The sequence below is a fragment of the Stenella coeruleoalba genome (assembly GCF_951394435.1).
Source record: "Stenella coeruleoalba genome assembly, chromosome: 12".
NCBI lineage: Eukaryota > Metazoa > Chordata > Mammalia > Artiodactyla > Delphinidae > Stenella > Stenella coeruleoalba.
This window is the reverse complement of record NC_137158.1, coordinates 2,473,311-2,500,190: the sequence shown is the minus strand read 5'-3', so window position 1 is coordinate 2,500,190 and position 26,880 is coordinate 2,473,311. Positions and strand designations below refer to the sequence as shown.

The following is a 26,880-nucleotide window of genomic DNA, read 5'->3' as shown; positions in this document are numbered from 1 at the left end:
GCCTGAGCCAGCTGGCTAGCAGCTGCCCAATGTCCGTTCAGCCATCCTTCCTCATTCACCAGAATTCCTGTTATTTCACATGGTCATCCAAATCAAGACTACACTTTTCAATCTACTTACTGCCAGATGTGGCCAATGTCTAAGTAACGAATTAAAGGACGAATGGTACGTGCAACTCTCAGAAGATGAGCATAAAGAAAGAGGACATACCTTCCCCTTCCCTTTTCTCTTGTACTGGCTAGACTCCAACCTGATAGCTGGAAGAGCCATCTGAAACTATGAGGTGAATATGGAGATAGGGATCATACTTGGTAGCGCAACGGAGAGGGAACTTAGGTCCCTGACATTGTGGAGGCCCATACCGGCTCTCAGTCACTTTCTTCTGAGCTATTACGTGGTAACTTTTTTTTTTCTCAAACTTCAGAAGATGTATTTATCTTACCAAACACATGTGGGGTGCCTAACTCTATGCCAGTATGCCAGACGGAGGTGGGATCAGAATGCATGCAGATTTATTAGAGTGCTCTTGGGAGGGACATCTGTGTGAGGGAGGGAGCAGAGATGGAGTGAGGAAAAGGTTGGGATGTGGTGCAGCGGCAACAGACGCCTCAACTCGGCCAACCCTTCGGGAGCTCGGAAGCTGGGGTGAATCTTCAGAGTCATCTTGAGTTGTGGTGATGGTACCAGGCTTTTGTACCCCCATGGCAACCAGTCACTGGATGCAGGTTGCCCTGGGAAGAGGGTGTGATTTTGGGTGAAGCAATGCTACCACCAAGGCAATTCTGAAGGGAGTTCTCAGCTGGCAGTATTTCTTTCTTTATACCACTGTTATTTGGAGTTTTCCGTCACTCCCAGCTGAACCTAATCCTAGGCCAAAAGGCCAAAACTTTTTCATAAAGATGACCCAGTGAGTCACAATCCATGAGAACCAAATCCATGACAGCAACAGACTAAGAAAAGAACAGGAAGCCTTGAATAGGTAAAGGATTTCTGGTATCAGCCAGGAGACTGAGGATGCCTAGGTCTATGATTTGGGAAAATCCAGGTAACCAGACTTTCCTAATTCTCTAATAACAGGGATCTTCCATTGCCAAGGAATTATGAAATTCAACTCCTCTGGCTGCCAGGTACACCCATCTCTAGGATAGGGAGGGTGGGCCAGGGATAGGGCCCTAAAACAAGCTCATCTCTCTCTTTGGCCACTAAGTCAAACAGGCTGGTCGAGATCTCATAAGAAGATTGCAGATGCAGCTCCTTTATCAGAATTCCTTTTTGGTCAATATCCTCAAAAGATGTCAAAGTACAGAGTTTAGAGATTTTATTATTCATTTTTCTCCCTGATGGGGAAAAAAAATGGTAAGAATAAAAATTATGGAGATTAATTAGACAAAGGAATAGAAAATCAAGATCAAGAAAGCAAGGATCCTTAGTTTTCTTTATATCAAAATTATTTTCAAATTACAAAGTAGAATTCACTACTTTAAAGATTAAAAAGCTGTTCATAAACCATTCATAAATACCAACTGTTCAACCAACTTCTGCACATCTAGTATGTAACAATATTCTATGATTATGAGAAATAAGTATATTTGATCAGTTGGTACCACATTAAACAATTATGAAATTAAGAACCCTAGTCTTTCAAATTGCAAAATCATAGACTATTAGCCTCTCTGCCTGAAGAATACTACCCACTATCCACACATGGTACCATAAAACTTTTTTACTCCACTATGTTAAAATGTACAAACCTCAAATAATTGCGAGATCACTTGCATTAGAAAACATTTAATAATGCAAATAGTTCTGGAACTGTTAGAGAGTTAACAATCATGTTTAAATTAGCTATATACTAATGTGATAAGCCTACTTGCTTAAATTCTGAGCTAAGATCACAGACAAGGTATAAAAATTAATTTTCATTATAGACAGAATAAGCAGTTAATTCTGGAGGAAAAAAACATTTTGCAGATAAAGAATGAGGTGGAAAGGAATTCAGCTGAAAAGAAAGAAAATAAAAGATGGTCAACAACAAGCATAACACATGTTTTCAAAATGGTGTAGGACAAGGGGTTTAAAACACTTCTCTTTCATACCTCTGCACAAAACCAGGATGCACAGGTCAGGCTCACTGTATTATTATTCTAAATCAACAAATTTGTGGGTTTAAAAAGCTTGTGAAAAGCTAATCTGAAAATATGCCCATTCCTAACCTTTTTAAAGAGAAAAGTAAATTCAAATTTATACATCTTCAGAACTGACTCATGTCTGTTATGTTCTTGTATTTTAAATTGCATTTTAATACAATTTAAGATATCTTTAAAATCTGACATGTATTCTCTTCAAAATATTGTACCAGCCATATTTTATGAATTCTACATTTTTAAATAACAAAAAAAATATTTCCAGACAGTGACAAAAGCAATAAAATTATCAGATTATACTTTGTTCTGACAAGAGAAAAAAATACCTTGCCTTTCTGACTCAAAACACAGGTGATAGTTTTCTCTTTTCTTCCAATTAGAGTACACCATCACCAGGAGGTAGCAGTCCAATAATCACAGAGAGAAATCAAGTTTTAGACTAGGGTTCCAAACCAGTGGTCTTACAGTGAGATTTGTCAGATGTGCTATTTCTCCTATTTAAGAAAACTTAAAAACTATTTAAATCACCACAATGTAATCAAATAATTATCAGACATCATTTTAAATTAAAATATCTAAAAATAGGGGCTTCCCTGGTGGCGCAGTGGTTAAGAATCCGCCTGCCAATGCAGGGGACACAGGTTCGAGCCCTAGTCAAGGAAGATCCCACATGCCGCGGAGCAACTAAGCCCGTGCACCACAACTACTGGGCCTGCACTCTAAAGCCCGCAAGCCACAACTACTGAGCCCACATGCTGCAACTACTTAAGCCCGCGCGCCTGGAGCCCATGCTCCACAAGAGAAGACACCAGAATGAGAAGCCTGCGCACCGCAACGAAGAGTAGCTCCCACTCGCTGCAACTAGAGAAAGCCCACGCACAGCAACCAAGACCCAACACAGCCAAATAAATAATTTTTTTTAAAAAATCTAAAATATGTAAAAATAAATTAATGTTCATTCCCTTAAACTATCCTAGGCTGCTATCCACTCAAGGGGGCATGATTCACACTGTATTCTCTGATTGGTACTCACTGGAGTTGTACAAACCAAGCAGTAAAATGCTCTCATCCTAATCTTAAACTGGTTACAGGAAAATATCTTTACCAGACAAAAGGAATAAAATCAATTGTGTTTGGAACAATGTCATCATTTTGGATTCCTCTGTTTTAGTAAACTTCTAATTAATCATCCCATGACAATTTACTTATTTGCTATGTAATTACACATTGAGTAACTGATTTATCATTCAAGATGGACTTAGAGACATAATCAAAAGTCTATGATAAAAGATCAAAATTAGAGAAAGAAGGTATTTTAGGGAAGAAGAGACCACAGAGGGCAGTACCAACAACAGTAGCTCCAGTTCAGAAATCTTTTCAGAACATTCTCAACTAAAGCAAACAAAATAAATATGAAGAGAGAAAAGTACAAGGGGTAGAAGTACAGGCCTAAAGAGTTCTAAAAGAATCTAGGCAATGATTATGGTGAAAATGGCAACAAGGGATTCTGCAGTCCTGCCATGACTGGAAGAAAACTGCAAGAATAATCAGTTGGAACTAAAGGGGATAGAAATCTATGAATTTTATTCAACAAGTTGCCACTTTAACCACGCCTATAAAACAAAAGTTACCTATGCCAGAATGATCTTCATTTATGTCTGAAATTAGGCTTCTCCTGCCTATTCATGCATTACAGAGGGTCCCAAAATCATTTTCTGAGAAAAATCTTGGCTCTACCCAGGGAGGGCAGAGCACCCTCCTATTCACCCAGATGCCCCCATCAGTGCCTTTAAATTTTCATATCCCATCACAGCCCTGTTTGTTTATAAAGCTTGTCTATGCACTTAGCTGGCAAAAAAAAAAAAAAGGGGGGGGGGATAATTGCATTCCCAACAGTTCTCAGACAGAACATTGTATTTCTCAATATATTTATAAATCTGGTGTTAAAAAATGATATCAAAGGCGAGTTGTTTGAAAAATAACCTAAAATCTAACAGGGGACTGGGTCAGACCATTCATTATATTAGTTCCTGTAATACTGCTTATACTGGGATACATAATGAGGGATATCATAAGAAAAAGCCCTATGTTCATTGAAAGTATGTAGTTAAGGATTATCTTTTATTATATCACATCACAATAAAACTGTGGATAAAATGTCTTCCTAGTTTTAGTATCAGAAATAGTCTTCCTTTTCCTGGGCACCAGATTTGTTTTTACCTGTTTTCCTCTTCCACAACTGCTAAAAATCTGAGAGCCAAAATTGTACCCCACCTGCAGACAGGATTTTATTTACTATCTTAACCTTTGGTCCCACTACCCTACTTCTTTCTGTTCCTTGTATTCTTTTCCTTTTACTTTTTTTTTTTCAGTTAAAAAATTTACTGAATACCTACTATCTCCTTTGTTCTTTTAAAAGAACTTACAAAAAAGAAAGAAAACTTATCCTGATTTTTCTAGAGCCTTGATCTTAAGAGTACTCATGTATGTGAAGGCAAAACTTAAAACTTCCTATCTCCTCCCATTTTAAACAACAAGCAACCAAAACTAATCATTTGGGGAAAGGTTGCAACACTATGGGAAACATCAAAATAAACAAATAGGAAAATGAATTCAGACTATAAAGAAACTCTTACATATATTTATGACACAGAACACTATTTTAAAATGGTATGAATAAAGAGAACAGAAGACTTCTTAGAAATAGTGACTCTCAAAATTAAATATTCAAAGAGATGGAAAATATGGCAGTGAATCTCTAAAAAGACATTGAGCAAAATGATGGTAAAGATGCAAGAAAGAGACATGAAACATGGGCAATTAATCCAGAAGGGCCAACATCTCCTAGGAGTTTGCAGAGAAAACACAGAAAATTTCCCAGAACTGATCACTCTCCAAAATGAAAAGGCCCACCAAGTGCCAGCAACAATAAGTCAAAGACTAAACACCAAAAGATAAGAAGATCCTAAAGTGGGGGTGCAGAAAAGGCCACCTGACAAAGCAACAAGCCTTATACAAACCCAGGCAACCAACCCATCAGCAATATCAGACACAAAACTTTAAGAAAAGGTGATAATCAATTCTTTTCTCTATAAAGGCAAATTATTAGTCAAGTGTAATAATATTAGAAAGGTACTAAGAATGTCATTAAGAGGGCATAGAGAAAGAGAGGGAGATGAAATCCAGGAAGACAACAGCTCCACTCAAGGAGGGCAGCGACGCTAGGGACGACAGACATACGACAGGCCTGGAGAACAGCAAACCCAGATAGGGACAGGACAGCGACAGAGGGCGCTGGGAGGCAGGAAGACTGAATAACTCCAGAAGCATGCCCAAGACCGTGGATAAAGAGGCCTGCTATACAACAGCACAGAAATGCAAGCTAAAAAATAGTAATACAGAGTGAACTGTAAGTAACAGGTGAAAGGAAGAAACGGAAAGATATTAGGGGCATAGTGATGAAGACATGATTAATTTTATTCCACATTTTTAATTTAAAAGACAGAAAATTAAATGCTCAGTCAATACAAAGTAAAATTAAAATGTGTTCTGCTTTATACTATATCAAGCTAAGGAAAGCAAAAGTCAACTGAATCAAATAGAGGTAAAACAGAGAAAGGCCACAAAATATACAAACTAAAACCATAAACTGGAAAACTCTAGCCAAAAATTCCCTCTCTGCATTTTCTGAATTTAGAAAGTGATATTTAGTGTTGGTATTAAAGGGCTTATTTGTTTTATCTCTGAGTTCAATTCTGTTATTTTGGTAGTAAGGACCACTTGTAGCAGTGATTAATGAAAACTACCTGTTTGAGAAAAACTGACAATCTATTTAAAATGTCTAAATTGAACATAGAGAGAGCAGAAGAAATAAGATGGAACAGAGTGAATTAAGAGCAATGAAAGTTGCTTACATAAATGTAGTTATTACCATGCTCTTAAAGTCATATTACAAATAATTTAAAGAAGCACTGAAATACATTAAGCCTACGAATGAGATTTAGAATTAAAGCAAACAATCTAATTTCTAATAAAGAAAACAGAGACACTTTACGTTAGAACACACAATGACAGAGGACTCTAGGAGGGCACTGACCATAAGAAGTCACCTAACAGAAACTACATGACACATGAATCCCCAATGAAATACAACACCTTGGTCAGGGTGGTCATACCCAGCAAAAGTGTAAATGCCACGTCCCCTGGGAACCTATTACTCTATTTGAGGGAACCCCAAGTTCTTCCTTTTAGCCAATTACACTCTGTCTTCCTCTAACTGCAACCTACTGGATCTACCTCTTTCCCACTATCCATAAAAGAAGTCAAATCTCTTATCAATGAGACAAACTTTCAAGGATCTATGGCTGCTGTCATGTCCTACTCTTTCCACTTCGCAGCATTTTCTCTTCTCTGCTAATTCTACAAGGTGTTTTTGCCTCTCTTTTCTGGTTGCTCTCTTCTATACACACCCACTTTCACCAAAACCCCTCTAAGTATAACTCAAAATATATAATATTAATGATCAATCTTACAGAAATAAAGTTCTATTCTTAAAGACTATGAATGTTCTTAGTAGGCTAATCAGTTACTCGCCACTAACATTCAACTGAAGAGCACATGCTTTATCTTAACCAATATATGTTCATCTCATTTGCATGACTACTTTACATGTACTAAACCTGTATCTTCTTGTTCAAATGCAACTCTCAAAAATAAGATCAACGGCAAAAAGATGTTCATTAGGCACATAAGTTTAAAAAAAATCCATAAATACTACTCAGAGTAATAAAAACAGTGAAAAAAAGACCCCAGTGCAAATGCGTAATGAATGTATATGTATACTTGGATCGACAGGTGCAATAAATTTGCACAAAGAGTTTGCTGCCCCCACAAATAAAGTACAAATAAGGAAAACAATAATTAATATCTGACAACTGAATTTTATTGGACCAGGGGTCCACCGTGTTTAGTTCAATGTTCTGATTTGAAATGTTGTCCAAGAGAAGCACGAAGCCATGAAAACTTATAAATACCTTTTAAATAAATCTCGATGCAAAAGGACAACAATCATCTTTTCAGAACAAGAACCATAATTTTTAAACTATTACACAGATGAATTCTGCCTCTAATGATGAAGAAGCCCCAAACTACAGAGCTATGATTAAGTTAAAAATCTGTGTGCTAAAAAAAGGACCAAATCACACTACTGCTAAAAAACTTGTAAAACCAGTCTTAACATGTATTAACAATACTTTGCTTAGAAGAAAGGCAGCACAAGCTTAAATTCTTATTAAACAATGCTACTTGATGTTATATATTATCAATGGCATTCTTGATAGGAAACAACTATCACATATGCATGCTAGCAGAAATTTACAATTGAGAAAACTAAACAATATGAATTTCTATACAACTGAAAAAACACTTAAATACACAATATGAATCAAGTCTTAACAAATATGTAAGATACTCTGAATTCACTGACTGATGTTTTTAATCTCCAAAAATCATGCTACAGGAGGGATTTTTTTTTTTTTTTAATTTAGTGAATGATGGTTTTGTAAGCCATGATATAGCCTGGAAAGGACATCTTGGTTTCACTGAAGGATGCAGTAGCTACAAGCACTACATAAATGACAGGCTGCTCTGAATATCCATATTATCTACAGTGTGCCCGTCTTCCTGGTCTTAAAGAAATAAATCAAATTACAGCCACTGAACGTTTCTACTCAATATACCATGTAAAGAAATGGTTCATAAATACAAGGTTTGTTTCACACTTATGAATCATAGCTGTCTACATAAAAGGGGCATACATTTGTTTGTAAAGTAAGAAAAAATTAACATTTCTTTATGACACTGATAATGCCAGTTTTTCAAACACCACTTCAATGATTTTTAATACATTCCTCACATAGTATATAACCAATATAGTCAGTATCTTGAACCTATTACTTGGGAAAATATTAGTTTTATTTTAAGGATAACAGGAATTTTTAAGAATACAAATAATTGGTTTGATCAAGATCAAACACTGCCCAAACACTTAATGAATTTCCTCACTTACTGGAATTGTTTTTTTTTAATGTATTACTGGGTAACATGTATGATAAAAACTCTCCAGAAAGTGGGCACAGAGAGAACATACCTCAACATAATAAAGGCCACATGTGACCAACCCACAGCCTCATTCTCAATGGTGGAAAACTGAAAGCATTTCCTCTAAGATCAGAAACAAGACAAGGTTGCCCACTCTCACCACTATTATTCAACATAGTTTTGGAAGCTTTAGCCACGTCAATCAGAGAGGAAAAATAAATAAAAGGAATCCAAATCGGAAAAGAAGAAGAACTGTCACTGTTTGCAGATGACATGATACTATACATAGAAAATCCTAAAGATGCCACCAGAAAACTGCTAGAGCTAATCAATGAATTTAGTAAAGTAGCAGGATACTAAATTAATACACAGAAATCTCTTGCATTCCTATACACTAATGATGAAAAATCTGAAAGAGAAATTAAGGAAACACTCCCATTTACCACTGCAACAAAAAGAATAAAATACCTAGGAATAAACCTACCTAAGGAGACAAAACACCTGTATGCAGAAAACTATAAGGCACTGATGAAAGAAATTAAACATGATACAAACAGATGGAGAGATATACCATGTTTTTGGACTGGAAGACTCAACACTGTGAAAATGACTATACTACCCAAAGCAACCTAAATATTCAATGCAATCCTTATCAAATTACCAATGGCATTTTTCACAGAACTAGAGAAAACTATTTTACAATTTGTATGGAACAACAAAACATTCCGAATATCTAAAGAAATCTTGAGAAAGGAAAAACGGAGCTGGAGGAATCAGGCTCCCTGACTTCAGACTATACTACAATAATCAAGACAGTAGGGTAGTGGCACAAAAACAGAAATATAGATCAATGAAACAGGATAGAAAGCCCAGAGATAAACCCAAGTACATATGGTCACCTTATCTTTGATAAAAGAGGCAAGAATACACAGTGGAGAAAAGATAGCCTCTTCAATAAGTGGTGCTGGGAAAACTGGACAGCTATATGTAAAAGAGTGAAATTACAACACTTCCTAACACCATACACAAAAATAAACTAAAAATGGATTAAAGACCTAAATGTAAGGCCAGACACTATAAAACTCATAGAGGAAAACATAGGCAAAACACTGTGACATAAATAACAAGATCCTTTTTGACCCACCTCCTAGAGAAATGGAAATAAAATAAAAAATAAACAAATGGGACGTAATGAAACTTAAAAGCTTTTGCACAGCAAAGGAAACCATAAACAAGACAAAAAGACAACCCTCAGAATGGGTGAAAATACTGGCAAATGAAGCAACTGACAAAGGATTACTCTCCAAAATACACAAGCAGCTCATGCAGGTCAATATCAAAAAAAAAAAAAACAACTCAATCCAAAAATGGGCAGAAGACCTAAATAGACATTTCTCCAAAGAAGATATACAGACTGTCAACAAATACATGAAAAGATGCTCAACATCACTAATCATTAGAGAAATGCAAATCAAAACCACAATGAGGTATCACCTCACACCAGTCACAATGGCCATCATCAAAAAATCTACAAACAATAAATGCTGGAGAGGGTGTGGAGAAAAGGGAACCCTCCTGCACTGTTGGTACGAATGTAAATTGATACAGCCACTATGGAGAACAGTACAGAGATTCCTTAAAAAACTAAAAATAGTACTACCGTACAACCCAGCAATCCCACTACTGGGCATATACCCTGACAAAATCATAATTCAAAAAGAGACATGTACCACAGTGTTTACTGCAGCACTATTTACAAGAGCCAGGATATGGAAGTGACCTAAATGTCCATCGACAGATGAATGGATAAAGAAGATGTGGCACATATATACAATGGAATATTACTCAGCCATAAAAAGGAACAAAATTGAGTTATTTGTAATGAGGTAGATGGATCCAGAGTCTGTCATACAGAGTGAAGTAAGTCAGAAAGAGAAAAACAAATACTATATGCTAACACATATATATGGAATCTAAAAAAAAACGGTACTGATGAACCTAGTGGCAGCACAGGAATAAATATGCAGACGTAGAGGAATGGACTTGAGGACACGGTGGGGGAAGGGGAAACTGGGTCGAAGTGAGAGAGTACCATTGACATATATACAGTACCAAACGTAAAATGGATGGCTAGTGGGCAGCTGTTGCATAGCACACGGAGATCAGCTCTATGCTTCACGATGACCTAGAGGGGTGGGATAGGGAGGGTGGGAGGGAGGCTCAAGAGGGAGGGGATATTGGGATATATGTATACATATAGCTGATTCACTTTGTTGTTCAGCAGAAACTAACACAACATTGTAAAGCAATTATACTCCAATAAGGATATTTTAAAAAATAAATAAATAACAAATTTAAAAAATAAAATGCATTGCTGGGTAAATCTAAAAACCATATGCAAACACTGCATTTACATAAAAAAATACTTTATGGAGTCAAAAGCATTCAAAAAGAGGATCAGAAATCTACTTACTGTCTCTCAAAATGAAACAGTAAGTAAGCATCCTAACTTTTGTGCACCTGCAGAGCACTAAAAGTGATCGATCATTTTCTTTCCTATTTTTATAATTGTTAAAGCTTCTCTATGATTTCTGGAGACAGCCGAAATATAATGCAAGACATTCAACAACTGGTCTTTAACAACTACAGCAAACCAACCTACATCAAAAGACTAGAGAACAAGACAGCAGTTATTGTTTGCTACCTTTCGCACTGTTAAGACCAAGGTTACAAAATAACCATAATCTATAGCTTTCAATGGCCTGAGGAATACTGATAGAGCCATTTCCCTGCTATGCTTCAGTCAAGACAAGTAGTAAAAATGTATAGAGCCAGGTACAAACATCTGGGTAAGAACTATGTTATTTTTATTTTATAGCAAAAAGTTGAAGCAGTTTGTGAATAGCTGAAACTTACAGAAGGTGTCCATGTATGGTTTTCACTAAATAGTTTACAACAGAATTTCTATTTCAAAACAATTTTTTTTTTAATTTTAATGTTTTCCAGTTTGCTATCATTAGAAAATATACTGGCCTTTTACCAAACCAAATATCCCAAAGGGCAAAAGGAACTTTGAAACAATCAAAATAAATCCCCTGCCTGATGGCACAATGAGATCTAAGCAATCCTATAAAGAGCTTTACAATTTTAAGTTTCCCCCACATATTCCCTTACATATCTTAAAAGCGTATAGATATATATCATATATATTAACACAAATAGTTCTATTTTAAAACCAAAATAAATAAATTGTAGCAAACAAATTTAAAATAGGAAAATTGAGAAAATATTTCTACTTACAGATTCTTAAATAAAATAGTTTACAATGAAATCGTACACAGTATTAATCAGACCTCAAAAAAATTTAAGTACTTCAATAAAGATGTTCTAAGTCTTCTATTAGCAAAAGAAATGTTCAACCAAAGAGACTTTTCATATGAAAAAAAAAACTTTTCACATCGACAGAAATTAAAAAAAAAAGACTGCAAGTAAGAATACCAGTATTTCTAAGGGGCTGTAATTTTATAACAAAGTCTAAAAGGATGATACATTTCCAGTTCCAGGCCCAATATAACATCCCTGAAACGGTTACTGTATTTCTAGTAATAAGCACATATGTATTCAATAAACGTTCTTCCTGAATTTAGACTAAACTGTGAAACTTTGTGCATATAACCAGTGTCAAAAGTGCTTCACAATAATTAGATATATTGTACTGACACAGGAACAGTGCAAACATAAAACAAAATTTTAAAAGCTTTAAAACATTTAAGAATACAACAACAAAAACAATGTAAACCTATGAGATAACACAACACAATGTATATAATTCAGCGATATACCATTATTAACAAACAATTCAAAAGACTTCAGTATTAAGGAGTTGTTAAAATGAAAATATTCCTAGAAGCCAAAGTGTTGAGTCTTCAGGCAGAGAATCTGACAAATCTGATGAATAGCAGGCCACCTAAACCAGACTTTATTATTATATCAAAATATTATGCAGAAAATATTAAAAGGAAATGAAAAATACTGAAAAACTGTAGTGCAGAAAAAGTCTAGAGTTATTGAAAAACTGAGCACCACCACGTAAACCTGAACTACTCTAGGGAACGGAGAGGGGGAAAAAAGCCTAGCTTCTCCATGTGAAGCTGATTTTCCTTCGTCTAATTTTAGCTTACAGAATAGCTAATTGCTCCAAAGTTTGTTGTAATATTTTCTTTGCTTTATAAAGGAACACCTACATATTTTTTCCACATATTAATGTATCTCTGAAGTAATCTCTTATTAAGAATTTGATTAGCCCTACAGAAAGTTATTATCCTCTGAAAGCTACTGTCTTTCAGTTACTTCAACTATAGATCCTAAAGCAGTGCTGTCCAATGGAAATATAATGCAAGCCACGTAAGTAATTTTAAATGTTCAAGGAGCCACTTAAAAAAAAAAGGGTAAAAACAGGTGAAATTAATTTTAATACAATATTTTATTTAACCAAAAATATCACCTCAATGTGTAATCTACATTTTTAAAACTTGATGAAATATTTTACAATCTCTTTTTCACACTGAAATCAAATGTGCATTTTAGAGCACATCTCCAATTAGGACCAGACTCATTTCATCTCCAATTAGGCCAACAGTTATAAGTGGCTAGTGGTTGCTATGCTGGACAGCAAAGGTCTACAGTTCTTTCTCTGGTTTTGAAATACAAATACAAAATACTAAAAGATCTGAAATGGGAGCACACAAAGTATTAAATTTGAAGGGCAGGGAGGGGCACTGAAAAAGGTCAATTCAGCCATTCCCCTTGACTCCAATAGGCCTGGGATGACATCATGTCCCCATTGGCAAGGCAATCCCTATTTGCTAGAGAGAGTCCCAATCATGACCTGTTGTCATGATGTAATTATTAACAGCACCCCCTATGATTCTCAAAAAAGCATCCCATTCTAGATGACAAATTATATGGTAATCCTATCTATATCCACAATATCCTTGAAGATAATTCCACATTCCTTAGAAGAAAATTCAAATTTTAAATTCTAATTGTGATGCCTAGAAAAGGAGCTCTAAATTCAAAGAAAAGAACCCTAAATGTACTACCCTCATCTAAAAAAAAAAATCTTTACTTTAAATTGCAGACTAAAAAAAAAAAAAAAAAAAAAAAAAAGTAAGAATTACCTGTTGAACAAGGCATCTGGAAATTGGGATCATTGCTATCCAAAACAGGCAAACAGAACTGGTTACTTGCAGATCCTAGCATAGGATCCTTATCGCTGAGCATGTTCTTCAGCGAGTCCTCTAAGACATTTTGACTTGTACTAAAATCCTCACAGACTTCATTCTCCAGGTTGGATCCTAGAAATAGGGCATCATCTAAGTGTTCAGTAGGAATTAAATGATTAAATGTATCAACTATATCCATGAAGACTTCTGTGTGTCTTTCAGCCCTATAGAAAGACAAAAAAAATACCATAAGAAATAAAGCTATCAATTGATTATCACCTAAAACCAAATTATTTTAATAGTTTTGAGTCTAGAACACACTTTGGTATTTCTGAATGGTTTAAAAAAAATCCTCACTGCTTTTAGAATATACATTTGGACATGTAGTATGAATCTTTGCTACACAATGTTTCTTCATCATGCATGTAAAATTTCATTTTACCAGAGATCCTATTAAATGTTTACTTAATTCACTTTTTTAGGGGAAAAAAAAAAACTATGTATATATAGTCCATTAATTTGACACATTTGAAAGAATTACATGGCTTAAACCATAAAAACCATATGTTTTTAACCATAATCTTTTCATAAATTAAGACTCAGACACTGCTTAATAAAAATCCATATAAAAGAGCTAAAACCAAATCATTTAAATTATTGTCCCATACCTATTAAAACTGTAAAATAGCCTTGTCTTATTTACAATGCATTTAAATTATTTAAAGAAAGACAAAAAGGTTTTTTTGTAGGAGTAAAGAGAAAAAACGGAAAGAAACTATTAACTAAACCCAACAAATCAAAACTCAAAAAACTACATACACGCAGGCACAGACGTGCACATACACACATTGTGGGGGGGAACCCCTTTTAAGATAAAATGAGATAAATGACAAACCAATATATCAGAGACTTAAATTTATTTTAGTGAGTTATGTGCTGTTTATAAAGATATGGAGCTTATCTCCTATTTGAACTATACCTACACTCCAGGCATTGCTCAGGAAAGGTCACTTCATGCTCCGGAAGAGCCTCGATTATCAAAAGCTGGTTTCAGAGAACACTGAACCAATGTATTTTGGGTGGTGGGCAAGAGTCAACTAAATAAAATCTAGTAATATTCAGTTAGCTAGAAAATTCCACTAATTAACCCAGAACTTCTTGGATTCCAAAATTCTTAGCTCCAAATCTACCAAAATTTCCTCAAACTGTCCTTGAATTCTTTCCCCTATAAAAATGAGAGAATATGAAGTTCAAAAATATTATACAATTTACCAGGTATATATTATATGCTGCTGAACATTTTACCTACATTTTTAATTCATTTATGCCCAGTGATAATAAATAATACACTCTATTACTATCCTTGTTTTGTAGACAAAATTCATTTAAATAGTTTAAATAGTTTTTTAGTTTAAATAGTTTAAATAGTTTTTGTAGACAAAATGCATTTAAATAGTCTTCCCCAAAGTCACAAAACAGAGCCAAAGATTCAAACCCAGGTTGCAAGGCTACATAGCCCAAGGTGGTAACTCTACCCTTTCACACTGAGCTACAAAGCTAGAAATTGACTAGATTTGACTCATTAAAGGTTCTTCTTTAAAAACATTTTCCAACAAATCAGTAGTTGCCTGGGGCCTTGGATAAGAGAGGGAACTGACTGCAAAGGAACAGGAATATATTTTGCAAGATGATGAAAATGTCCTAAATCTGGATTGTGGTAGTGGTTTTATGAGTGTATGTACCCACCAAAATTCACCAATCCGTTCATTTTAAATGGATGCAGTTCACTGTAACTCAATTTAAAATTTAAGGAAAAGGAAAGAAAATTTCCTCATTCTCACAAAAGTTAATCCTCTGCTAAATATAGGATTTCAGTATCTCTTCTCAAATTTTGCAACTTATATTGAAATATTAATAAAGCACCAAAATAAAATGTTAACTGTTTGATTGGCTGATTAGCTTACATGCATTCTTTATAACATTTAGAGAAAACTGTGAGCTACAATGGTGATGAAAAGTCAGGAAAAGTTTTAATTCCCTGAAACTATCTGATCTCAGCACCTAAGAAAGGCTCAATTATCATATATCACCAATACTTCCACTAATACATTTTTAGGTTCCAAAGAAATTTTAGTATAATAAATTTCTGGTAATTAAAAATAACTTACAAAAACATTACTAAATATTACATTACTAAATATTAATTACAAAATTAATCAGCTAGAACTATCAACAAATTTGTTTATCTGAATATGCTGGAATCCAAAGTTTACCACAAGCCGAAACAACCTCCTCTTCAGAGTTGCATCCCAGATGAAACAAAGAAAAAAAGGCAATTCCAGCTCTAGAAACAAATGGTTGACTTTCCTTATAAAAACAATATGCTGAATCTACTGACAACACACTCATTCCCATAGCAACACAAGTCTGGGAAATTCTACAAACTTCACCTGAGGTTAGTCTTTCTGTTGCACCAACTTCTGCCTGTGTACATTTAAGTGGTGGGGACATTCACAATATTCAGAAGGTACAGTTAACACGGCTCAAAATCACCTAGCTATACCGAAAACCAGCCCATTCTAAAGGGTGATCTAAATGAGCAATATATTGTTTTTTCAATTATACTATTAGTGAATCTTTTACTAAACTCTTTTACTAAAACGTGCCTTCAGAGCCTGTGGCATATTTTTTAATCTCGATAGCAGACAATATTTAGTCTTTAAAGATCAATTTATTTAAAAAAAAAGTAAAGCACACTGTAAATAAGATGGGTGAACCTAATTTTCCAGTATGGGGTGGGTTTTCTTCCGCCAAAACTAGTATGACTTATATAAAGTGTGTTGCCCTGGATTAAATAAACAGATTAGCATAAAAGCGTCAAATGTTGAGAAAGACTGGTATAACAAAGTTACGTTTAATACCTTTAATTTATTCAGAAAGTGTTCACTAACCAGGTACCATTGTGGAAGACACCTTTAATATGCCAATGCAACTGGGGATCTTACAAGACAAAATATGGTATAAAGCACCCCAAACTTATGGGTCCAAAGAAAACAATTTCTACAGAACTGTTCTGTGAAATTGTTATAAATTGGTAAGACTGAATTTTCTTAAGTCGTTCCAACAGGCTCAGGAGCCAATTCCAAAGGAAGAATGCCCAAAATCACAGTATACAGCCATATCGCAAGATTATCTTAAAAGTGCAATGAATGGAAATATAAAAGTCATTTATTTTAAAAAATCAGTTTTAGATATCAAGTGCTCAATATATCAAAAATAAAATTAAAACTCTCCATGCTAAATTGTAAAACAAATGTTAGCCAATTGTAGAAATATTAACCTTACTTTAACACGAACACACTAATCTACTAAACGCAATGTGGTATCCTGATTTGGGTCATGGAACAGAAAAAGGACAGTAGTGGAAAAACAAAACTGGTGAAATCAGAATAAAGTCTGGAGTTTAGTTAATACTAATGTTAACCTCTAGTTCTGATAAAGACATTAGTATTATGTCAGATGTAACAATCAAGAAACCTAGATAAAGGGTATATGGGAATTCTACACTATGTTTGCAATCTTTCTATATATCTAAAACTACTCCAAAATAAGGTCTTAAAAAAAAAAAAGAACACTAACCTAAAATACAATGTCCTGAAATACCTAGCCATATAGACAGACAAAGATAATCGATCTAATTGAGAAATTTAAGAGATGATTCAGTGTCTCTGTTAAACAAACTGCTTGATTTAAACAAATTCCTGGCGGTCCAGTGGTTAAGACTCTGCGCTTTCACATCTGAGGGCCCAGGTTCAATCCCTGGTTGGGGAACTAAGATCCCACAGGACACGCAAAACAGCCAAAAAATAAGTAAATAAATAAACAAACAAATTTCTGATATTTTACTGAAATTTTACTTAAATGCTTCCTTACATTTGGCATTACAAATTTAGTAATTAAAACAAAGGAACTCATAACCCAAAATCAAGTATGGACATATAAACAAATACAACATATAAACATCACAACAAAATATGAAAGTGTCATGCTGAAGGGCTCTCAGTACCACAGAGGAAGGTAAAATCCATGAGGCCAAGAAAGGCTAAGCAGGTGACATGTGAGATTGGTCCTAAAGGTCCAGAGGCTACTCCAGGCAAAAGAACAGCAGGTGCTAATTATGAATGCCAGAGTTTGGTCCTAATGGACCATTTAGAAAGACTCAGAATACAACTAAAAATAAGTATCAGTACTAACACCCTGAATAAAATTTAATCTGAGTCCAGAGGTATTTCCCACTTGCTTCATCTGTCACTCAGAGAATTATACTGCAGCCAAATTTCATTTACACTGATAAAACCAGTGTATATTGTTTTCTAAGTGTTTCGTGTATGAATAGAATGCAAAAAGATTTAGAAAACACCAACAGGGGAAAAAAATTACACTTCTACCAAAATCCCCTTTAAATTAAGAGCAAACTAAAATTGACTACCTCAACTTCTCAAAAACATCCTGAAAGTAAAACTATGCACTTTATCATATCTTCCTTAAAAAAACTGCACAGAATAAGCCTACCAATAAGTCACTAAAGCTATCGAAGGTGCACGTGCGCGTGTGTATGAGTATGTTGGTGGGGGGACAAATATGTATCAGGAGATTATAAAATCTATGAAGAATAATTAAACACTGTAATAGTGATGGGAGAAGGAGAGCATTCTATGTAAGACAGTAAATGAAGGCCTTGCTAATAAGGGCAACATGTGAGCCAAAACCTGAAATGAGGGAGTGATCCACGCATAAATGGGGAACAGCTATTCAGGCAAAGACCTAAATGCAAAGGCACTGAGAATGGAACTGCTTGTTGCCTTCTGACCCCTACACCATAGATTAAATTAAGCTGTCAATTCATCAGGCATGCTCACTATTAGCAAATTTCTAACAGGCAGTAGTAGGAGCAGTAGGAAAAAAAAAGGTACCACTACTAAAACAATGATACTATATAAAACTTAATGTGCTCTAACTTCAGGACAGGCAACGGTCGACATGCTTTACATTAGTTCTCCATCAGAGCATCAGAGGTGATTAAGCCTCTCCAGAGGACATCTGGCTTAATTCGAAAATGGAGATATTTTTGGTCATCAAAACTGGAGGGCATGCTACTGGCATCTAGTAAACATACTACAGTGCACTAGGAAAGCCCCACCACAAAGAATTAGCCAGCCAAAAAACAGTGCTGAGGTTAAGAAACTCTGCTCTACATTTATTTATTCCTCACAACAATGCTATATTATAATCTTGATTATACAAAAATAAATAAAACTGGAATCAGAGAGGTTAAATTACTTGCTATAGTAAGTGGTGAAGCTGAAATCTGAACGCAAAAATTTTCATTCAAAAGTCAATGCAGGGCTTCCCTGGTGGTGTAGTGGTTGGGAGACCGCCTGCAGATGCAGGGGACGCGGGTCCCTGCCCCGGTCCGGGAAGATCCCACATGCCGCGGAGTGGCTGGGCCCGTGAGCCATGGCCGCTGAGCCTGCGCGTCCGGAGCCTGTGCTCCGCAACGGGAGAGGCCACAACAGTGAGAGGCCCGCGTACCGCAAAAAAAAAAAAAAAAAAGTCAGTGCACTTACCACTGTCCTGCATTATCTCCTCACACAGTTAAATTCACTATTTATTATGTGCCAGGCACCGTGCTAACTAAAATGTATAATGTCATTAAACTTCACAGCCACACAATTAAGCAGCTGTTATTATTATTCTCAATTTATAAGAGAAAAGCTAAAGCTTAGCAAAGTTACACCCAATATTACAGAATAAATGACAGAGCTAGAACTCAAATCCGCTGACACAAAGGTCAGTTCTTCACCACCATGATATAACAATGTTAAAGATGAATAAGTTATCCTTCCAAGACAAAGTCAAGGAAAATCACTAAATGGTTGAGACATGTGGTGTAACACAATTCTAAAAAGTACAATTCTAGAAGCAATGCAACCTCATCACCTGCTCTACACACCCATTTCAAATTCTGGTCCAGTTTCATTGGTTAGAATCTACCAGCAAGACTACATAAGAAAAAACAAGGATCGTTAACTTTGTTTCTGAATTTATCAGGTAAAAAGAATACATAAGAATCCAAGATGACTGCCATACTAAGACCAAAGCAGACCTAAGAACCTAGAAAAAGAACTATCAAGTTGAGACTGGCAAAAGCAGAATTACTTAGCTATTAGTAAGAAAATTACTTTCCAAGTTTACAACCATTCCCTACTGTCATTATGAGAGGCTCTAGCAGTTTGGATTAACCACAGAAACAGTACAAGTCATCAACACTATGGCCTAAGTGATAACAGACCAAGCTAACATGTACTGAGCATGTACTATGTGCCAGGCTCTGTGCTAACTATACTGTATCAGAATCTCATTGGTTTCTCACAACAACCCTGTGAGGTAGGTGCAATTATTACTTCTATTTTGCAGAGGAGCAAACTGAGGCCCAGATCATTGTGTAGGTCACATACCCAGGACAGATGTACCTCAAAGATACTGCAGTGTTGGTTCCAGACCACCACAACAGAGTGAATATTGCACGCAATAAAGCAAGTCACACCAATTTTTTGGTTTCCCAGCGCATATAAAAGCTATGTTTACAATATACTGTAGTCTATTAAATATGCAATAGCATTATGTCTAAAAAAACAATGTATAAAACTTAGTTAAAAATACTTTATTGCTAAAAAATGCTAACCATCATCTGAGCCTTCAGCAAGCTGTAATCGTCTTGCTGGTGGAGGGTCCTGCCTCGATGCTGGTGGCGCTGGCTGACCAGGGTGGTGGCTGCTCAAGGTTGGCGCAGCTGCGGCAATTTCTTGAAACCAGAAGACAATGAGGTCTGCTGCAATGACTGACTCTTCCTTCCACAATGTCTCTACAGCATGACACACTGTTTGATAGCATGCTACCCACCGCAGTACTTCTTTCAAAATTGGAGTCAGTCTTCTCAAACCCTGTAGCTGCTTTATCAATTAAGTTTATGCAATATCTAAATCCTTTGCTGTCATTTCAACAATCTTCACAGCATCTTCACCAGGAGTAGATTTCTTCTCAAGAAACCACTTTCTCTGCTCATCAATCAGAAGCAACTCCTCATCCATTCAAGTTTTATCATGAGATTGCAGCAGTTCAGTCCCATCTTCAGGCTCCACTCCTAATTCTGGTTCTCTTGCTACTGCCACAACTACAATTACTTCTGCCACTGAAGCTTTGAACCCTTCAAAGGACTGGAATCAACTTCTTCCAAACTCCTGTGTATCTTGATATTCTGACCTCTTCCCATGAATCACGATGTTCTTAATGGCATCTAGAATGGTGAATCCTTTCCAGAAGGTTTTCAACTAACTCTTCCCAGGTCCCTCAGAGGAATCAGTATCTATGGCAGCTATAGCCTTACAAAATGTATTTCTTACAAAATAAGACTTGAAAGTTGAAGTGACTCCTTGATCCATGGGCTGCAGAATGGATGTTGTGTGAGCAGGCATGAAAACCATTCATCCCACTGTCCATCTCCATCAGGGCTCTTGGGTGACCAGGTGCATTGTCAGTCAGCAGTGATACTTTGAAAGGAATCTTTTTTTCTGACAGTAGGTCAACAGTGAGCTTAAAATATTCAGTAAACCATGTTGTAAAGAGATGTGCTGTCATGCAGGCTTTCTTGTTCCATTTACAGAGCACAGGCAGAGCAGATTTAGCATAATTTTTAAGGGCCCTAGGATTTTCAGAATGGTGAATGAGCACAGGCTTCAACTTGAAGTCACCAGCTGCAATAGCCCCTAACTGGAGAGCCAGCCTGTCCTTTGAAACCAGGCACTGACTTCTCCTCTCTAGCTATGAACATCCTAGATGGCATCTTCTTCCAATAGAAGGCTGTTTTGACTAAACTGAAAACCTGTTGTTTAAGGTAGCCACCCTCATGAATTATCTTAGCCAGATCTTCTGGATAACTTGCTGCAGCTTCTACATCAGCACTTGCTGCTTCACCTTGCATTTCTATGTTACGGAAATGACTTCTTTCCTTAGACCTCATGAACCAACCTCTGCTAATTTCAAGTTTTCTTTCTGTATCTTCCCACCTCTCTCAGCCTTCACAAGATTGAAGAGAGTTAATAAGGCCTTGCTCTGGATTAGACTTTGGGTTAAGAGAATGTTGTGGCTGGTTTGATCTTCTTTCCAGACTACTAAAACTTTCTCCGTAACAGCAGTAAGGCTGTTTCACTCTCTTCATTCATGTGTTCACCGGAATAGCACGTTTAATTTCCTTCAAGAACTTTTCATTTGCATCCACAACTTGGCTGTTTGGCACAAGAGGCCGAGCTTTTGGCCTATCTCGGCTTCCAACATGCCTTCCTCACTAAGCTTAATCATTTCTAACTTTTGATTTAAAGTGAGAGACACGGACTCTTCCTTTCACTTAGACACTTACTGGCCATTGTAGAGTTATTAATTGGCCTAATTTCAATATTGTTGCATCTCAAGGAATAGGGAGGCGCAAGGAGAGGGAGGGAGAGAGGAACAGCCAGTCGGTGGAGCAGTCAGAACACACACACATTTACAATTAAGTTCACCATCTTACAGAGTTGTGATTTGTGGTGCCCCAAAATAATGACAATAGTAACATCAACACCGATCACAAAACACCATAACAAATAGAGTAATAATGCAAAAGTTTGAAATATTGTGAGAATTACCAAAATGTGACAGAGAAGACTCAAAGTGAGCAAATGCTGTTTAAAAAATGGGCGGCGGCAATAGATTTGCTCCATGCTTGATTGCCACAAACCTTCAATTTGTAAAAAACGCAGTATCTGCGAAGCACAATACAAGAGGTATGCCCGTATACCCAAACTGGAATCCAGGCAGTGAGATTCCTGAGCCTGCACTTCTAAACTACTATACTTTATGCAGTCTACATTCATAACACATATCAAAATACTGGAAACAAAGTGACATGCCCACTTCCAAAATAAATTGGGAAATATGCACTTAGCCACTCCCTACATATAAAAAATAAAATGGCTGTCCTCAGTGTATATGGAACAAACATCAGTTTGGAAGTGATCGACCACAAACTTCACAATTTATTTTCAAAAACTACAATTTTAGAATGGTTTCATGTGGCCATCTCATACAAATTATGAGTGAATTAAAACTTTAGCTTTTCTGTACAATCTACTAAGCCATTCAAAATTTTCCTAATAAAGTTAGACTGTGCCAAAAGATAAAACTTCAGGATACTATTTTGAAGTTTTTGCTTAACTATTTCTCTCCATCCTCTCTCCATTATACAAACGATCATAAAACTTTTAACCCCGACCATTAAAAAATGATCGATATTAAATACATGATGCATGGCCATAATTGTCCAGTCTATACATTTGGCAATTCCTCACACAATGTGTTTTGTAACTCTTGAAATATCTTCCTCTTTTAACTCTTAATACAGTGATTTAACATCTCATGTCTGAATCTGGTTTCTCAACCTAGATTATGATGTTCCTGGAGTGTACAAACAGCACCTGGGTCTCAAATATTTTGAATCAAATCAATACTGTCAATATCATTCGCTGTGTAATCAAAGGGCAACATTAAGAGAGAAGTTTTTTTGCTGTTCTTAAAAATGCAACAGCATCAGAAATGTGTAACTACTTGCCAAGTCATTTTTTGTAGTTAAAAAATAAATTGCCTATGCTTCTGAAAAGATACTCCAGGATTCTCAGAGGGTGCTCAAAGAAGAAATGAAAGAAATAGAGCCCAAGATGTACTGTTGCAGAAAAGAAATCCAGCAACCACGTGTCCAAAAGAATTGATGAGATGTAGATGAACAAAAATATTTAGAAGTCAGCACTCCAAGAACCTTGCACTCCCTGACACTGTGTGGTGGTAAGCCACAAACCTGAAATGCTAATCAATAAACCTCATTTCTTCATTAAATATAATAAAGATCTTACCTCCAGACAAAAAGTAAGTAAAAAAGATTTCGTGAGAAATCTGTGTAAAGAAAAAAATAATAAAAATAGCACATTTAAGAAAGCAAACTGGGCCTTCCCTAGTGGCGCAGTGGTTGAGAGTCCGCCTGCCGATGCAGGGGATACGGGTTCGTGCCCCGGTCCGGGAAGATCCCACATGCCGCAGAGCGGCTGGGCCCGCGAGCCATGGCCGCTGAGCCTGCGCATCCGGAGACTGTGCTCCACAACGGGAGAGGCCACAACAGTGAGAGGCCCACGTACCGCAAAAAAAAAAAAAAGAAAGCAAAATGTATCACAAAGGCAAGCACCAAGTTACCATGTCAAGGAAGATAAATAATATCTATATTTTAGTACCCCAAAACTAACTTTTATCAAGAAGTTTTATTAGCATGCTATTATATGTCAAAAATTATCAACCTTCCCTGATTTCAATACTCAATACAATTCAAATTTTAATATTATGGTCTTAAATGATTAACATAAAGACAACTTCCTTTCCATTTTTCTATCCTGAAAGTTGCTTCGGACCAAAGCTATTTTTCACCTACATTTACACAAACCACTTCTCATAGTTTGACTTATCTGAACATGCAACAGATGAGTATATCACAGGATAAGCTAGACAGTTATCTGAGGTCTATCCCAACAGCACAGAATGCATAACTAATTCAGTGTGATCGATAAGGAAGTTCACTATCCTCCAAAAGTATGTAAAAGCAGTATAATAAATTATATTTTCAAGCTCTTCAGTAAATGGACCTACAAAACATGCACGGAACAGGGGAAAACTTGTCCCATCACTAACTCATGTGTTATCCTTCTCACAAATCTCCCATACAGCTACCAAATAAAGCTTAAACTCTAAGGCTGTAGTTCTGCATACTTAACAACTGGCTCACTTCAGTTGAGTGTCTGTCTTTCCGCTGCTAAGGAACTGACTGAACTGTGTGTGGCTTCATCAGCGCAATGATAGCTATTAAAAGTACTTCCTTAAATTCTGTTACTATCATGGGGAAATGGAGTATATATTTTAAAATAGTGATGATGAAGATGCTGATGGAGAGAAAATTCATTATCGTAATATATGGCCAGTAAAGAGAACTGGGGAAAAATAATAATTAAGAAAGGTCTAAGTGGTAATGACGGTTAAGTAATCACTATCTGAAACAATAATCTTCACAACACAACACCTTTTATGCTCTGGAATGAAGAGACAAATTCAAAAACAAGAATGCTGCAAAGATTTCCTGGTTCTTTCACTAGTGTCTCTACCAGAGAAACATATCTACCAACATTTTCACAATCCCAAACACTTCATTCAATAATCAAAAAACGGTAGGTAATGAATGAGTAATGGAGACACAGTTTTGGAAGATCTCAAACAACCAGTTTAGAAAAGCGAAGACAAGTTAGAACCCAAAACAGTAACTAAGTAGAACAATGTACTATCTAAGCACTCCCTAAGTAGCTGACTGTATCTCCACCCCCCCATCCCAAAATAACGTGCTAAAGTTCGTATTTGCTAAGGATCAGCTACCGATGTTTCATTTTAAATTAAGCATCTCTACATGTGATGAAGATCAAGACTAGGAAGATAGTAAGTCGTTGCTGCCACTTACATTAATGACTATTCATGATCATGTTCTGCAAACGATTCCTGAGCACCAATAAGCACACACTCAAATTACTTCGAATCACGGTCTTCGAAAAACAGCATTTAAAAACTCAAAGATGGGGAAAAAGTCATCGGACCCGGCAATACACAGCTGGGGAAAAGAAGGGGCACTGGACTGTGCGCGGTACCAACATTCCCTCCCTTTCTCCCTCCTCCCCGCCCCCCGGGTCAGGTGATCAGTTATTTAGCACCATGAACACCCACGTATCGACAAGTGGCTCATTAAATTACACGTATTATCGAAGGCCAGATTCCTGGCTTCTCATTTCAAACTATGCAAAAGGAGTCGACAGTTTAGGTCCTGAGCACAAAAGCGCGCGGTCGCAGGAGGGTGGATGGAGCGCCGACTCCTCGTCCCCACCAGCGGGCACCCGGCTCGGCTTCGCGGCCAAGGCCAGAGCCGGCTGCCGGGCCGGGGCCCAAAGCTCGATGCCGAAGCGCCGGGTCGGGGCCTGCGGGCTGGGCCTCCCCGGCAGCGCCCGCCGTGCCGCCCGGCCTGCGCGCCCGCGCGGCGGCGCACTCACCCCGAGGCCCGGGCGCGGAGCCGGCGGGGAGGCCGAGGCCCCGACCCTCCGCCCGGCGGCCCCGCCACAGCGGCCCAAACGGTCCCGGGCGGCAGAGGCGGCGCGGGCGGGCCGAGGGCGGCGCGCAAGAAGCCGAGAGGCGCCTTCCCGCTGCTTCCCGCTGCGCGGGAGGAAGGCGCGGAGTGCGGCCGCGGGAGGGCGGGAGGCCGCGGAGGCGCGGGGCTGGGGTTGGGGGAGGGGAGGGCCGCCCGTCGCCCGGCCGCGGCCGCGCCGCAACTCACCAGCTCCGCCGACGAGCGCTACCACTGGCAGCGAGAGGAAGATGGTGGCCGCGCCGCCGCGGAGGAGGGGGCCGGCTACGCCGAGAGGGGGTACGCGCAGGACGCAGGCGTCGCTGCCACAGCCTCTGCTTCCTCACGGCCCGGGCGGCCACTGCGGACCACGCCGTCCCGTTTTCCGCGCCGCCCTCCTTAACCTCGTTGCAGCCGCCGCCGCCCAGGGCCCGAGGGTCGCTCGCCTTGTGGGGACCTTGCGGCGGCGCAAGACCCCGCAGCCATCGGCGTGCGGCGACGGCGCGGGGGCTGGAGCGGGGTCGCGTCACGTGACCGCACTGTTTACCGTTCCGGGGCCGCGCCGCGCCTGCGCGCTGCGAGCCTCCCGGGCTTCCGAGGGCGCGGCACCGCCCGGGCCAGGGCTAAGGCTACACACAGTTGCTTTTTCTCGGTTGTAGTAACCGCTAGAGCTTCCTGCTTAATGTGATATTGATGGGCAGATCTGCTCCCCCTTAGGTGCTTTTTACGAATTGAGTGTGTGTTCCAGAATGGCGGGCGAGGGTGGCGCGGACTGAGCCCCTTGCCCACGAATCCCTGCGGGCTTTGCACCGCAGTCCCGTCGTGAATCGCCTCGCCCTCGTCGTTCCCCTGTTAGCGAGCCGGTCTGCGTTCAGGACTCAAGCTGCCTCCTCCAAGAAATGTTCCCGATCTAAGTCAGCAGTTACCAAGTGTGGCCAGAGAATCTCCGGAGGGGCCCCCAAGCCCTTTCAGAGGGTCTCCAGTTCTTTTGCAATGGCATATGTATAAGGCCCAATTTTCTTCATCTCCCTCAACCGAAACAACGTGTAGCAACCGATTTAAGGCAGAAGCAGAAAGGAGAATCCAGCCATTCTCCGTGAAGCCCGACAATGCAGATACTTGC

At 38.0% G+C, this 26,880-nt stretch overlaps 1 protein-coding gene across 3 annotated transcripts in view; it reads right to left on the bottom strand.

The window, feature by feature from the left end:
• PHF3 (PHD finger protein 3) overlaps window positions 1-26,360 on the bottom strand; it is a 107,416-nt gene extending 81,056 nt beyond the window's left edge. The window contains exons 1-3 of one of the 3 annotated variants that reach the window (XM_079939095.1): window positions 25,687-25,767; window positions 25,107-25,253; window positions 13,424-13,692 (exon numbers count right to left, since the gene is read on the bottom strand). In XM_079939095.1, coding sequence (XP_079795221.1) covers window positions 13,424-13,692; window positions 25,107-25,108 — 271 coding nt within the window. In that variant the 5' untranslated portion in view covers window positions 25,109-25,253; window positions 25,687-25,767. Of the gene's footprint in view, window positions 1-13,423; window positions 13,693-25,106; window positions 25,254-25,686; window positions 25,768-25,967 lie in introns of those variants that run through there. The other 2 variants (XM_079939096.1, XM_079939097.1) reach the window with 2 other exon arrangements.
• Window positions 26,361-26,880: the final 520 nt, after the last annotated feature.